The 14,873-nt window shown below is 49.7% G+C and overlaps 2 protein-coding genes across 3 annotated transcripts in view; one reads left to right on the plus strand and one right to left on the minus strand.

Moving 5' to 3' along the window:
- The first annotated feature begins 57 nt into the window (after window positions 1-57).
- AVPI1 (arginine vasopressin induced 1) lies at window positions 58-7,803 on the plus strand. 2 transcript variants are annotated; one of them, XM_026493808.4, is made up of 3 exons: window positions 58-400; window positions 5,921-6,217; window positions 7,196-7,803. In XM_026493808.4, exons 2-3 carry the CDS (start codon window positions 5,931-5,933, stop codon window positions 7,350-7,352), a joined length of 444 nt encoding a protein of 147 aa, XP_026349593.1. In that variant the 5' UTR covers window positions 58-400; window positions 5,921-5,930; the 3' UTR covers window positions 7,353-7,803. The 2 variants fall into 2 exon arrangements, with proteins under 2 accessions (XP_026349593.1, XP_026349594.1); XM_026493809.4 differs by having other exon boundaries at window positions 381-761.
- Window positions 7,804-8,811: 1,008 nt separating this feature from the next.
- Window positions 8,812-14,873, minus strand: part of PI4K2A (phosphatidylinositol 4-kinase type 2 alpha) — a 30,315-nt gene continuing 24,253 nt past the window's right edge. Inside the window, exon 9 of the mRNA XM_026493794.4 lies at window positions 8,812-11,282. Coding sequence (XP_026349579.1) covers window positions 11,121-11,282 — 162 coding nt within the window. The 3' untranslated portion in view covers window positions 8,812-11,120. The remainder of the gene's footprint in view (window positions 11,283-14,873) is intronic.

Below are 14,873 nucleotides of genomic sequence, written 5' to 3' on the forward strand. Positions count from 1 at the left end.
AATGCGGCCCCGCCCCGCTCCCGCGCCAGCAAAACCACGGTCTCCCAGGGCACTGACGTCAATGAAGGGGGCGCCTCCGGACGCCGCGCTAGGGCGGGAGAGGGCGGAGGGAAGGGGCCCCGACGGACACGCCCCTCGCCGCTGCTTCGCTGCTGATTGGACCCGGGCAATCTTCGCACTCGGGTTTCGAGGCCGGCGGAGGGAAGGGGGCGGGGCCTTGACACGCCCTTCGCCCCTCTGTTGCTGATGATTGGCCCACAGAGTCTCCGCGTTCGATTTTGGAAGGCTCGTCCCGGAGCTCTCACCAAGGCTCGGCCGTGGATTGGCTCTTCCCCGGTTGGGGAGCGCTTTCTCCCGGGAGTCGCGGCTGTGACCTAGGTGGCCCGCCTTGGGCAGCCAGGTACGTAGATCGGAGGCCCGGCTCGCGCTGCGGTGGGAGCGGGCGGGCGAGCCATCAGAGCCCGGGTGCCACTGGGAGCCGAACCCGCAGGTCCACTTAGGGCCCGCGTTGTGCGAAGCGGCCACGTCTGAGCCCCGGGAACTGACCTGTGCTGGGGATGTCGCCCTGCGATCTGGGCCAGGATATCCCCTCCCAAGGTCTCGTCCTGTGGGTAAACGCCTCCTGGTCCTTGTGAGCCCCTTCGCAGCAGGAAGCGCAGAGCTGCGCCCGCCCTTTCGAAAGACCGTGAAGGGGTTGGGGTGGGCACATCTTAGCCTGCCCCATCCCGATTTGAGGTCTGTCGGCGCTGCCCTTCTGCGTGGTGAGTAATCGCTGTAACTCCCCGCGGGGAGGTGCAGAGGACGCCCAGGCTGGCTTGGGAGACCTGACTTTCGATCCCTGCGCCTTCCGAAACCCTCGGAAGCAGATAGCAGGCTCCGGGAGGTTTCAGAGCCTCCTGGGTCGTTCCTTCCCCTGAAGACCTCGTCAGCCATCTGGCAGAACAAAAATAACAGTGGTTGTTGAGAGGCTGGGCGCTGGGGTCATACTGCCTGGGTACACCTAGCCTCACCACCTACCTCCTGTTTGACTTTGGGAAAGTTACTTAACGTTTCTGAGCTCAGTTTTCTCATCTGTAAAATGGATATATCCTATAACCAGAGTGCCTTCTCATGGGGTGAGGATTAAAAAGATCACCTATGTGAAAGTGCTGTTCTGTGCCTGACATGGAGCAAGCTGCCTCAGTGGCAGCTGTGATTTAAAAGCCCACAAATGAATCCATCTCCCTTGACCCTCTTTTTCCAAGAGTGAAGGCCCCTTTTGAGGGAGTTTCATGCAAATGACAATGATTCTATAGTGCCTGGTTGTTAAACAGCCTTTCCCTTACATCACTCATTCATGATACAGTGTACTGGGATGGATGCTTTCACATACTTTTATCTCCCTTATTCCCTTCGGGTTAATTATTCTCACTATTTTGATGATGAGCAAAATGAGGCAGGGGAAACAGGCTTGTCAACATCATCCAGTTTTCAGAGGCACAGCCAGAATTCAGGGTTCTTGAACTCTTGAAAAGAGTTCTTCCTACACCTAGAGTTTATTTTCCAGTTGTATCGGAGAATTGGTCTAGGGGTAGGGCCCAGTTCCTTCCTCCGCTTCCACATCAGATTTGGAGACTAATGTGGCCGCAGTTCTCTCAGGCACTCCTGGCGGAGGCCAGGCCCTAAAGGCCTGGGGGGGCTCACACGGCCCTGTGGACTAGGCCTCCCAGTGGAGGAGCCACAGATTTGGGCTGCTCTCCAGTGGCAGGAAAGCAGGCCAGGGCCACAAGTGTTGATTTGGGCCTTGGGCCAGAGCCTCCAGTTCTTTATCCAAGAGGCCCTTTGCCTCCGATTACAGATTATTACCATCAGCAGGGTTATCTGAAGGAGGGGAGCTCAGTGTGGAAGCAGTTGCTGCCCAGCTCACACGAGTGTGTTCTGCCTCTTGTGGTTAGCTGGGCCTGAGGCCACGGTCGGAGTCGCTGTCTACACTGAGCTTCATATACCACAAGGGGTGCTCAGTTGTGCACTGTATTTATGTTACTTTTTAAATATATTTCTTTGTTAGAGCTTTCTAGTTCATTTATTGCCTATTTCAAAACAAGTTGAACTTTGTCATTTTCCCCATTTGGTATTTACGTTGGGGGTTCATTTTTAAGCTAGTGTGTGTCAAATTGAAGTATTTTGCAATGAGTTTTTACTCATTTGCTCACAGACCCATGTTTATAGTGTTTCATGTCAGCTCTGGAATGAAAGATCCATTTGTAATCTTTTAATATCCTTGTGGTGTCATTTTCCAGTTTGAAGAAGTACTATTGTTCGAGTATACACTGACTTTCCTGGATTCAGGTCTTGTACAAGAAATTAGGGGAGAAATAACACATTGAATAAGATGAGACCTTTCTTCTGGGGCGCCTGGCTGGCTCAGTCGGTCGTGCCACTCTTGGTCTCGGGTTGTAAGTTCAAGCTCCATATTGGGTGTAGAGATTACTTAAAAATAAAATCTTAAAAAAAAAAAAGTTTCTTCTGATAATAAAAGTGTTCTGATTTATTTTCCCAAAGTTTACATCTAATCCTATGTGCAATCCACGGATTTTTATTCCCAGTCTTACTGCTGGCTGACTCCCAGGGTGACAGGCAGAGCCAAGAGTGAGGATCCTTGGAATCTGGAGGTGCCAAGCACTCCCCGCCCCAAGGTGCATGGACCGTATGTTTGAAACTGGAGGCTTAGACTTCCCCAGATGGTTTGTTGGTGTGTTTGTAACTTGGATACTAGAGGGTGCAGGTGGGGCCTTGTAGGGCCTTGTAGCGGCACAGAGGTGGCTGGGAACATCCGGGAAGTCAGGCTCCGAGCCTCCCTGAGACAGCTGCTGCTACTTAATCCTGTTGCCGTTCTCTCAGAGGGAGGGTGAGATTGCCTGAATCAGAGAAATGATACCACCTCTTCTCCCACCACCCAGACCAGCCTGGGAGCCTGCCCCAGGCTTGGCCACAGGCAGCCTAGGTCACTGGAGTGCTTTAGAGCAGTGAGTTCTCTGTCTTTTCCCAGACCTTAACCCCACATCCCACCAGCAAAACAGTGTCTCGTCTCCAGGGAAGGTTGAGGAGGGCAGAAAAGAGGAACCACTGGTTGGGGAATTTCCTGGCACCTAGTTAGCCAGACCTGTCCACACATGTTGCATCCAGGCCTTGGCAGCCAAGCAAACTCAATCACTGCTTCCGGACAGACCCAGCCTCGTTCTAGAATCAGGGACTCTGCACACGCCCTCAGAGACCAGAAGAGTCAGCCTGTTCTTCTTGCACATGGAAGGGGGAAACAGAGGCCCCTCAGCCAGGGAGCGGCATGCCCAGGGCTCTGACTCATAAGCCAGCACTGCGCACCGGGCTGGGTTGCGGCTTCAGATTTGTTCTGTGGAAGCTGGGGATCTTCCTCTTCAGAGCGCCGCAGGTTCAAGGCTAGGACAGCTGGCCACACAGTAAACAGCTCTGACGCTAATGAAGAGACTAAAATAAATTCTACAGCTCCGCCCCTGCCTTGCGTGTGGGCTAGTCAAGGTTCTTCCTCTTCCCCCGGCAGGTTTCCCTCTCGGTGACTTAGGTGAGAACAGCGAAATCTCCCCCACAGGAGTGACGGGCAGCAGTGCGCTCTGAGCTGCTCGGCTGTAAAGGCAGCTGGGGTTTTCAGCCACGGCTGCGGCCCCTCACTCCAGGTCCTGGCCTTGGCGCAGCCCCTGGCATTGAATCTGTGTCTCAGCTTCCTTTGCTGGGAAGAGGGGAAGGGTGCCTGATTCCTAGAACTGTGTTGTGGATGAAATATCATGCATATTGTCATATCACCCGGAGCCGAGTAAATGACCCAGAGTCCGCTTTTTTATCAGCCTGAAAGTGTTCCCTGGTGACTGTTGTTTTCTGGTCACAGTATGTTTTTATCATCCAGCTCAGGGGAGTTTACGACCACACATTCTAGGTTGTTAACTGGATTCCGTAGTAGTGCCTTAGGAGAGGTAGATTTTAAAATTCTCATTTCCAGATAAAAAGCACAATTTTTATGGAGTTAATTTATCTGAAAATCTTATGCAGGTTTATTTTAGTTATTAAACCTTTTGAAGAGAGTGGGATTCTTAGGAGACCTAGACACTGGGACAGGGTGAGTGTGGAGATTACTGGAATAGGGAGGGTGGCTATTGAGAGGAGGAGGGAGGGCCAGGTACATTTGAGGAGTCTAAACGGGATGGAGAGAGGTCTCAAACTCTCAGGAGAACAAAGGCAGGTAATGCTTTATGTGATTTCCATTCTGTTTGAATTTGTTACGATGAGCCTGGACATTTTGTATTGAAATGTATTTTATTCCCTTTTTAAGCTAGTTTCTGGGTAACAGATATCTCCGTAGCTCACTGGAATGACGTGAGGTCTGGGGTTGGAGCTGGGCCTCCGCTGTCAGGCCTGGGGCTGAGGGGTGGAGGGAGCACGGGCAAGTCCTCGGCTGGCTTAGGCCAGAACAGAGGAGAAGGGACCCTATCACACCCCTGATCCAAGGACAAAAGTCGAGGAGGCCAAAAGGGGCACGGGTGGGGGGGGTGCAAATATGCATTTATTTGGCTCTTACTTGGTACCTGATATCACACTAGACTCACTCAATCCTTACAGCACCCTGAGAAGTGGTTACGAGCCCCACTTTACAGCAAAGCAAAGAGGCTCAGAGAGGTTGAGTAACTTGCCTAGGGTCACCGCTAGGAAGGTGGCAGGCCTGGGATTCGAGCCCAGTTCTGTGTAATGCTAAGGTCTTTGGTCTTCCCGTCTCTAGTCTGCTTTCCAATCTCATTTTTCGCAGGCTGTACTGGAGACAAGGATCGGGTGAGTGAGCCTCCTATGCCTTTATTATTCAAATTGAACTCTCTAGAACTGAGATCTTTTAATTTGCATTTTCTATGAGGGGAGGCACCGACATGAGTCTTCCTTTTATTGAACTTACAGAATTCAGCCTCTGCCCATGGTTCTGTATTCTAACCCTGGAGCCGCCCCTTCGCGCTTTGGTTCCTGTCTGTGGCCTTTCCGACTGCAGTTGGCTCTGATTGTCTGTTTCATACTGTGTTTGCTAAACTATACGGACTTGGTCTGTCTCTAGGGTCTTGCAAATAGGTGGGATGACTGTTCTGTGTTACCGATGGGAAAGCAGAATAATAGAACATTGAGCACTGTTCTTAAAACTGTCTTCGCTCAGTTCTCACTGCGACTCTGTGAAGTAGGAATTGGTACAGGAAGCAGCCGAGCCGGGCAGTGGTGCAGATGGCTAGAAGTGGGGCTCCCACCCAGGTAGCCCGACCCCATAACCCTCCTCTCACTTCTGTGCTACAGAGCCTGGGCCTTGGCACCAGAGAGATCTGGATTCTGTTCTTCAGTTTCTTCATTAGTGAAATGAGGATACAGTACGTACCCACAGGGCTGCCGTGCTCACCCTTCAGTGCGGTTATGCGACTACGACTGTCACAGCCATGCCCGGCACATTGAAATGCTTGGCACAGTGCAGTGGCTGCTGCCCGCACTGTCCTTAGGACCTAGGTATCCTGGGGTCTGCCTGGGCTTGACAGCCAGCCAGCGCTGGGTTCTACTGGTTCTACTCCTCTGCGATTACGCAAGGCTTTGTGACGGCAAGGATCATTTCAGCTGAGTTGCATTTCTTCCGTGCGCTGGGGATAAGCCATTCTTACGTCCCAGCTTGCTGTGACTCAGTGAGATACTACAGGTGTCGCACACGTAAGCACTTTATAATAAAGTCTGTCATTACTCATCTTATTTCCCCCAGGTGCCCTGGAAATTAGAGTGACTCTAAGTCAAGACTTACTGTACGTTGGCTCCTGGAGAATAGAAACACCAGAAGCCTTGCATTCGTCGGGTTTGGGAAGGGCCTAAGCTGATGTCTCTTCATGCTTTCCTTCCCCAGAGCACCCAGGATGGGTACCCCGGCCTCTGTGGTGAGTGAGCCGCCCCCTTGGCAGGCCCCAGCGGAGGCCCGGGGCCGCAAGCAGGCCTCGGCCAACATCTTCCAGGACGCTGAGCTGCTCCAGATCCAGGGCCTGTTCCAGCGCAGTGGGGACCAGCTGGCCGAGGAGCGGGCACAGATCGTCTGGGACTGTGCAGGAGACCACCGTGTGGCAGAGGCCTTGCGGAGGCTGCGCAGGAAGAGGCCGCCTCGGCCGAAAGCCCTGGGCCACTCTCTGCACCACTGCAGCCGGCTCAGGTGGGTTCCTGGAACTGGAGGGCGGAGGGGAGGGGAGCGCTAAGGATGCCCTTGCCACCATTTCCTGGAGGGGTGACCTGGAGCTCCTGACTTGGCCTCACTCTAAAGTACCTATCACGGGGGTTCTAAGGTCTATACAGTGCCTATGATTGCTGTTACTATTGGAGTCATACCAGACCCTGTGAACTTCCATGCGAAAGAAGGCCTGGGTCCTAATTTTGCACTGATTCTCAGCCAGGTGGGAGGGATTATTGTTTGGGAGGAAGAATGTTTTTTTTCCTGTCGTAGAACAGGTAACAATCAAAAGTAAGCCTGGTTAAAATCTTGCCTGTGGGATTATAGAGACTATAGCGTGGGAAGGTTCAGTAGAGATATTGAGGTTTGAAAATTGTTGAGGAACTTTAAACTTTCCCTAGTCATTCCCCTTTGCCTAGGTCACTGACAGCCTGGGAGCAGCTCGCCCCACGAGGTCAAGCTGAACCACACGGCCTAGTCAATCACTGTGGGTTATGCTCTCGGTTCTGTTCTTTCCACTGCCTTCTCAGGGGTCCTCAGTCAGAGCATGAGACCTGAAAAGGCCTTCCAGGTCATCAGGTCCAGGGAAAGCAAATCAGGCCCTTGCTCAGATGAACTCCAGTTGACTTGCAACCCCTGTTTAGAACACCGTGCTAAGGAGGGTAGTTGGTTCTTCCAGTCTCGTATCACGGCTGACTAATGATGGCTGCCATGAGTACAGCACGAGGAAGCCGGAGAAGTGCCGAGTATCACACACCCTGATCTAGTCCAGCTTTCTTCACAGAGAAGAAATCTGAGAGCTTTGCCTAGTCTTTAACTCTCAGTGGGCAGATGAGACCAGAGCCCTGGTCCTATTTGACCCCGAATGGTGTTTTAATAGTTCATCGTGACCACAATCTCTTCAGGCCCCAACATTCTGCTCTTCCTATTGATGTGGGCCTCTCACACACTTGTTCTCTGCAGAATCCCCGAGCCCTGCGTTCCACCAGCCGACCCACAGAGTGGTGCTGCGGAGACAGCTTCTGGCGATCGGCATCTGAACTCCAGAACAAGTGCCAGGATCCGCCGGAACTGGCAGAAGCCAGGCCCCACACGCTACCTCCATCAGGTCAGACACTGATCCGGGGAAGGGGCTTGGAACGGCAGTATCTTCCCCCGGAACCATAAGGACTTTTGCCAAAGGGCCCAGGAGGTGAAGAAGGAAGAGAGGCTTGAGGGAGACAGCCCCGCAAGAGTAAATGGAAGACCACTGCCACTGGCCTGCTCCATTCAGAACAGGACTGGAAATGTCCCCTGAGCTCTCGGTTATGTGGGACCCATTCCTCACCAGAATGAGGAGAACCAGCACTGCGCCTCAGCTCTTCCCACCTGACAGTGTACCTGGGCTGCACGATATTCCCCCGAGAGTCAAGTGATGGGCACTCAGACTGAGCACCTGACCACTCCTGCTACGACCCCTCCTGCTACTCCTGTAATCCATGGTCCAGCAGCCTGCCTGCCCACACCCCTGCCCGTCAGGCTAGCACAAGGAAACCGTGGTTTAAGTGGCAAAATAAAAATGTTTGCATCAACAACAGTGTGTCTGTCACAGGAAGGGAGGACCCCCAAATGGACACTCTGGAGCCAGGGGATGAAGGGTTTGCGCTTACTGCAGGGAAGGGGTGTTCCCAGGAAGGAGAAAATAGGACAGGCCTCCTTTTTCCCTGTGAGCTCCCCCATCCCCTGTGGCAAAGCCTCCTTTTCCAGAGGTTGTCCGATTGGGAGATGGAAGCATCTCTGTAAGGCAGTCCTGATCCACAGGAGAGAGAGGGCTCCTGGACTCTGGCCAGTTCTAGAAGGGGAAAGGCTATTCCAGTCGGCCTTGCATAGTGAGCAGTGAGCTTGCAGTCAGCATACTGGTGCCAGCCCTTCAGCTGCTTTCTTTATCCCCGCGGGCCAACCATCCTTGAGCCTCCGGCATTATCCAAGGTTTCCTACTGTAAAAAACTTTAAGGTGAGGATTTTTGATTGCTCCACTAGCTTCGCCTCAATAGCATATTATGTGCTCATTAGCATTCAGCTCTGATCCCCAGGAATCCTATCTGCCCCATTACCCACCACTTAAAGGACCCAGGGTTCAAAGTGCTTCAAGCATCTACGACGAGCACACAGAACAAGGCTGCCCTCTTGTGGCCAAGAAGAGAAGCTGAGTTCACATTCCTCATCCCAAACACTTAGGGCTAGATGACTCTGTTATTCAGAATTTTTTCAGCTTTTAGGAAGTAGTCAGTGCAAATACTGCATAATCCCTAGTAGGGAAATATCTCATAACAAAACATTAATATTTCTGCAACAAATATACACACTAAGAGGAAAACATGATGGTTACAAATAGCTTCAGTTCACACCAGTTTAAGTTCAGGTCACGTTTTGGTGTCAAATGAGTTAATGAAAATATTAAGCACTGGGACTTTGGAAATGAGGACCTGTATAACTCAGGAGCCATACGTCAGCAACTCCATGGAAACACATGGTTCTTTGTCTTTAAAACTGCATTCTAACTTGTCTTCCTTTCACTCAAGAACATTAGACAAAAAAGGTCAGAATTGGACTTGTTATTCATACATTTGCATTGATTTAAATACATTACATACAAGTTCAACAGTGCCTTGGAAGAACAACACAGGCAGCAGCACTCTCCCAGCCTGGCCTCACCTCCGTGACACGGGTACAGGGCCTGGGGCTGGCAGAGGGGTGGGCCGTCCTGTGAGTGCCACCCAGAAGCCTGCCCTGGCACTTTGGGCCCTGGCTCTCCCCATGTCCACATTCAAGGCAACCTGAGTACAGACTTCAAGGAGAATGGAGACATGCCAAGAAAGGATGCCCCACACTCTTGCCTGCCAGGACCGGGACCGGCCCCCCTCGTACGTTGGACCCAATTTCCTTCTCATCACAGAGCTGGTGGGCATGAGGGTGATGTGCAGACCTACTTGGTTGGGGGAAGCAACCAGCTTCCTCTAAGACTGCTTGGGCTCTCTCAACACGCAGCTGGGAAGCTTTACCAACAGGTCTATGTAGAGAGGTCTCTGGAGAGCTAAACACACCCGGGTCCCCTCTGGCCTCTGGGAGCCCTGCTGCACCCACAGTCTGAGCGCAGGCACTATCGCAAACATGGTCCCCAAGGCCAGATTCCAGGTCGGCCGAATGAGATTGTCAGGGCTAAGAGCTGTGTCTTTGTCCACAGGGCATGCATATCCAGCTCCCAGAGACTCTTCCTGTCAGCTGGAGGGAACCCCAGCACAAACTAGCTCCTGGGGGCTGGGATGCAAAGGGACCGACTTGGCCCAGCTGACAAGAGGACTGCACATCTCTGCTGTCTCCTGGGCAGCGGGAGCTGGGCAAGCAGAGGGCACACAGCCATAGTCCTTGCTCCCTTTCTTTGGTTGTTTTTCAAACCTTCAAGATAGTTTCTTTCCAAGGCTGATTGATCAATCGCAGGGTGCCAGAATCTTGAAGTGTCCAGTAGCACAGAACTGCCCCTTAGCCACAGATGGCACCCTCTTCGCTCCCTCCTGAGGCCATTCTTTGCTTTGGTGTAGAAAGGGCTCGGACACCTGGCAAGGGGGACAGCTGAGGGAAAGAGACGTGGAAGCAGGAAGATGCACACTGAGCTGGGCAGGCACTGGGGGACAGTTTGAAGGCCTTTCTCCTCCGGGCCCTGCCCTTCTCAAGAAGCCAGAGAAAAACTGGCCTGGAACAAGAAGTCAGGGAGCAAAGGGAACCTACCGACCAGGAAGAGAATATGGGTCCCGTTACCTCCACCAAGCAGCAGTGGTAGCATACAAAGTCCAGGGACCTAATATCCTGTCCTCTCATGAGCTGAGATGTACTTCACTGAGACCCACTCCAGAACCCAGAATTGAACCCCTAATCAAAAGTGTTGAGAAAAAAAAATATCTAACAACAGAAAGGACCAGCAAATTAGAGGACCAGGGGGAGTTTATCACCAGGGCTCAGGAAGCAAGGCTGGGATAAGTTTACCCACAGACCAATTACAGCTCCCAGCATGCACTTAGGCCAAATGGATCACTTCTGCATGCTAGGGAGGCCGCTTCCTCCCTCTTGCCTTTGCCTAAATAGTGGGTAAACTACAAGCCTGGACTAGGGAGCCTGCGTTCTTAGCAGGGCAGACAGCAGAGCCGATCTCTGATCATATGCAGAACCACTGAGAGTTCTGGAGCAAAAGTGTCCTGGCCATGAGAACTGGGTTGGGAGGCATTAAGTCAGCCTATTGCACTGGTGGGAGAAGGGGAAGAAAACTTGGCAAAAACCCAAAGGAAAAGCGTGGCTTCTGTCTGTGCCAGCTGGTGAGTCACCCAGTGGCTCTCTGAATCACCCCACCGCCTTGGTCCACGGGAGTTAAGGAACTGCGAGGCACCTGAGTGTCTGGGTCCATGCAAATTTAGGTCTGGATCAGAGGTTTCTGACCTGAGAGGATCTGGGATTCTGCCTGGGTTTTGCTACTAATATTTCAATTCGTATTTGTGTGTTCGTTTTCTGATGCAGAATATAATGAGGAATTGCCACAGAGCAGGGTGTCAGGGAGGGAAGGGGATTTCCCAGCCTGCCCCCAGGGGATGCTGGGAGATGCTCCTTCCGGGCCCTCTGGACTCCTCACTTGCATGGAGGCTCCAGCCGTCCCTAGCACTCAGAAGGGCCCAACAGCACACAGTCCCTCCGATTGTGCTTCTCCCTGTGCTTGGGAAAGCCCTGAGGGGGTGGCGAGCAGAGAAGAAGGGCTCTTAAGGGCACTGCTCCCCACCGACTTCTCTGGCTTTTCCGGCAACCCGTTCCCCAGGCTTCCTCCCAGCCCAAGTCTCAAACAACATGTCTTTGTCTGCCTCTTGGGCTACCACCACGAAAAGAAGGGCTTCCGACTCTGAAAGCTCTGTGTGTAGGACTCGCTAGAAGACCGCTGGTGAGAACGGGCCGTCTCGACAATCACGGGTGGCATCTGGACAAGGTGCAGGGGACTCTTGTTGTCTTTCAGGGCCTGGGTCAGATTTAGGATCTGCAGCAGGAAAAATAAGATCAGTGAGGGAAAGACCACGGCACCCTGGTCTGCCTCTGAAGGGAGACCTGACGATCGAGTACTCCCATAAATCAATACAAAAATAAACAACACATTAATGGAAAATTATACAAAAAGGGTATTTCCAAAAGTAGGAATATAAGGGGGCAAAATACAGAAAATGGAAATCTCTCTGGTCATTTAAAAAATGCAAATTAAAACCAAAACCTCCCATTTTTTGCCCTTCCCAATAGTAAGGATACAGAAGAAGATGCCTCAGATTTGAGAAGAGTTCAGAGCCAGGCTATGGGACTGGACCCAGGGCCAGTTTTTCAGAAACGCAAGTGGACGATACAGTCTTAAAAGTGAACGGGCCCTCTGAGCAATTCCATTTGTGGGAACTAAAGAAACAATCATGGGTATGCACAAAACACTTAGTTTCAACCAATACAGCGTAATATTGTTTATAACAGTGAAAATGGTATAAATGCCCAAGACTATGGGATCAGTTAATAATCTAAGGGATAAGGAACAGCAATTAAAAGATCTATTGTACTGGCGTGGAAAGTTGATCCCGATGTCAACAGACAGAACAGGACAGAGACAGGAGCCAGTACTATAATGTGACTCCACCTTTATTTTCTGAAATTCTATTTTCCTATCTACCTATCTGCAGAGAAAAAAATTCTGGAAGTTGGCAGTGATTATCTCTGGGTCAAGAAATTACAGGTGATTTTTATTTGTTTATTGTTGTTTATCCTTCTTTTCTGATTATCCTACAAAGACCATGTATTTTGAAAACAGCCAACATTTCACTTGCCTTCTCTCTCAAATGCTGTCTCTTTATCACTGTTTTTTAGATTTCTGGAAAATTTACAAAGATAGTGCAGAGAGTTCCCGTACACCACTTACCCAGTTTCTCCGAATTTTAAATTTTCACATAACTACAGTACAGTTACCAAAACTAAGAAATTAACTCTGGAACATTACTATTAACCAAACTCCAGACTTAATTCGGATTTCGTTAGATTTTCCAGTACCGTTCTTTTTCTATTTCGGGATCCCATTCGGGATACCACACTGCATTTAGCTCTTTACCAACTTCTGTCCATATTTTACAGATATTTCAGAAATGTGTTCACGGGAAGGGCACCTGGGTGGTTCAGTCAGTTAAGCGTCTGCCTTTGGCTCAGGTCATGATCCCAGGGTCCTTGGGATGGAGTCCCATATCGGGCTCCTTGGTCAACAGGCAGTCTGCTTCTCCCTTCCCCCACTTGTGCTCTCTCACTCTCAAATAAATAAAATCTTAAAAAAAAAAAAAAAGAAAGAAAGAAAGAAAGAAAGAAAGAGAGAAAGAGAGAAAGGAAGGAAGAAATGTGTTCATGGAACATGTTTGTCAAAATTAGAATCACCACTATTTATCTTCTCTGATAGGACAGTACAAAAACGGAAGTTGTCCTATAATAGCCTCCTTGCTTGTTCGCTTTTAAAAAGTTGTGTTTGTTTTTTGTTTTTTTTTTTTTAAGATTTTATTTTTAAGTAATCTCTACACCCAACGTTAGGCTCAAATTCACAACCCCAAGGTCAACAGTCACATGCTCTACCGACTGAGCCAGCCTGGCGCCCCTATGACAGCCTTCTTTAAACTGCCCGATACTGAAGATTTTCACGGCCAGGCCACAGACACAGAGGAGGGTAAGCAGAGCTGCACCCTCAAATCACACAGACACACAGCCCACAAGCCGCCAATATCCTTGGTCTGCAAATGCTGCCCACAGGAGGCAGAGAAACCTGAAACAGAGCGGGGAAGTCAGAAGTGGATCCTATCAGTAATTACTATAATTATTTTTTTACTTAATTTAAAAAAATTTTTTTAATTGTTTTTTTTTACTTAATTGTTTTGCAATCTGTCAGCATCCTCCACTGCTTCAAAGACTGTAGAACACAGAACTCAGGGTAGAGAATGAAAAGGAGGTTCCAATTGGAGTGAACTGTGCAGGATTTAAGAGACACCTGCCCTGGCTGGTTCATCCTGTGTTTCCTCCGGTTCTTTGCATCAGAAGGTGTCTCTCACGCACACTGAAGCATCTGGGGTAAAATGTCAAATTATCCACAACTTACTTTCAAAAGATTTGGCCTACTCTGGAAAACCGTGTGGAGGTCCCTTAAAAAGTTAAAAATTGAGCTACCCTATGATCCAGCCATTGCACTACTGGGTGTTTACCCCAAAGATACAGACGTAGTGAAGAGAAGGGCCATATGCACCCCAATGTTCATAGCAGCATTGTCCACAATAGCTAAATCGTGGAAGGAGCCGAGATGCCCTGCAACAGATGACTGGATTAAGAAGTTGTGGTCCATATATACAATGGAATATTACTCAGCAATCAGAAAGAATGAGTTCTCAACATTTGCTACAACATGGACGGCACTGGAGGAGATAATGCTTAGTGAAATAAGTCAAGCAGAGAAAGACAACTATCATATGATTTCTCTCATCTATGGAACATAAGAGCTAGAATGATCAGTAGGGGAAGAAAGGGATAAAGAAAGGGGGGGTAATCAGAAGGGGGAATGAAACATGAGAGACTATGGACTATGAGAAACAAACTGAGGGCTACAGAGGGGAGGGGGGTGGGGGAATGGGATAGACCGGTGATGGGTAGTAAGGAGGGCACGTATTGCATGGTGCACTGGGTGTTATACACAACTAATGAATCATCGAGCCTTACATCGAAAACCGGGGATGTACTGTATGGTGACTAACATAATATAATAAAAAATCATTATTTTAAAAAAAAAAAAAAAGATTTGGCCAAAAAGGACACATATCAATCTATCTACCTAGGGAGAGACAAATTACACAGGCATATTAAAGAGAGAAATTACACGGATATATAGAGATGGATATTATTCCGACAGATCATCTACAGAGATACGAGCAAATAGATACAGAGATAAAGCAAGTGCGGCTAACTAAGTGTAATAACTGGTGAATCTAGGAAAAGATTCTACTCTTCATTGAGGTTTGAAATTTTTCAAATTAAAGAGCTGACAAAAATTTGATAGCAGGTACATAACGCTAAAGAATAAACATGGTCCTTGAACACGCCGGTTAGAGAGGCTCTACCTCAGACCCTGCACTCTATCTAACACCTGGTGTGACTCAGTCTTTCCAGTGAGCGACAACTTCTGTCACCTGACTCCATCTCTCTGGGAGTTGTGACTCTTCCCCCTGGCTCAGGGCCCTCACACAGGCTCTGTGATCAGGCTCAGGTAGGGAAAGGGTTGTGATCGCCTTTCCCTGTGGTAGATCAGACTTCTGGAAGGCAAAGGCTCATTTTGCTTCAGTGGGTGACTCGTAAGCTAATAAGGATGTGACTGATAATGTTGGCCAGCTACCTGCTGAAAGGAGCTGGACACTCATGAAACCTGGCAGTGTTTCAGAGGTGGGCACTCTAGGTTGTAAGAGGTCAAAAGGCCCTCAAAGGACATTACGGGCACAAAATGGAAAGAAAGATAAAATTACACTCTCCCATCTCCCCACCTTTTGCCACTCTAGATAACATCCCTAACTGGATATAAGAGAGG

The sequence above is a fragment of the Ursus arctos genome, unplaced genomic scaffold (genome assembly GCF_023065955.2).
Source record: "Ursus arctos isolate Adak ecotype North America unplaced genomic scaffold, UrsArc2.0 scaffold_7, whole genome shotgun sequence".
Lineage (NCBI taxonomy): Eukaryota > Metazoa > Chordata > Mammalia > Carnivora > Ursidae > Ursus > Ursus arctos.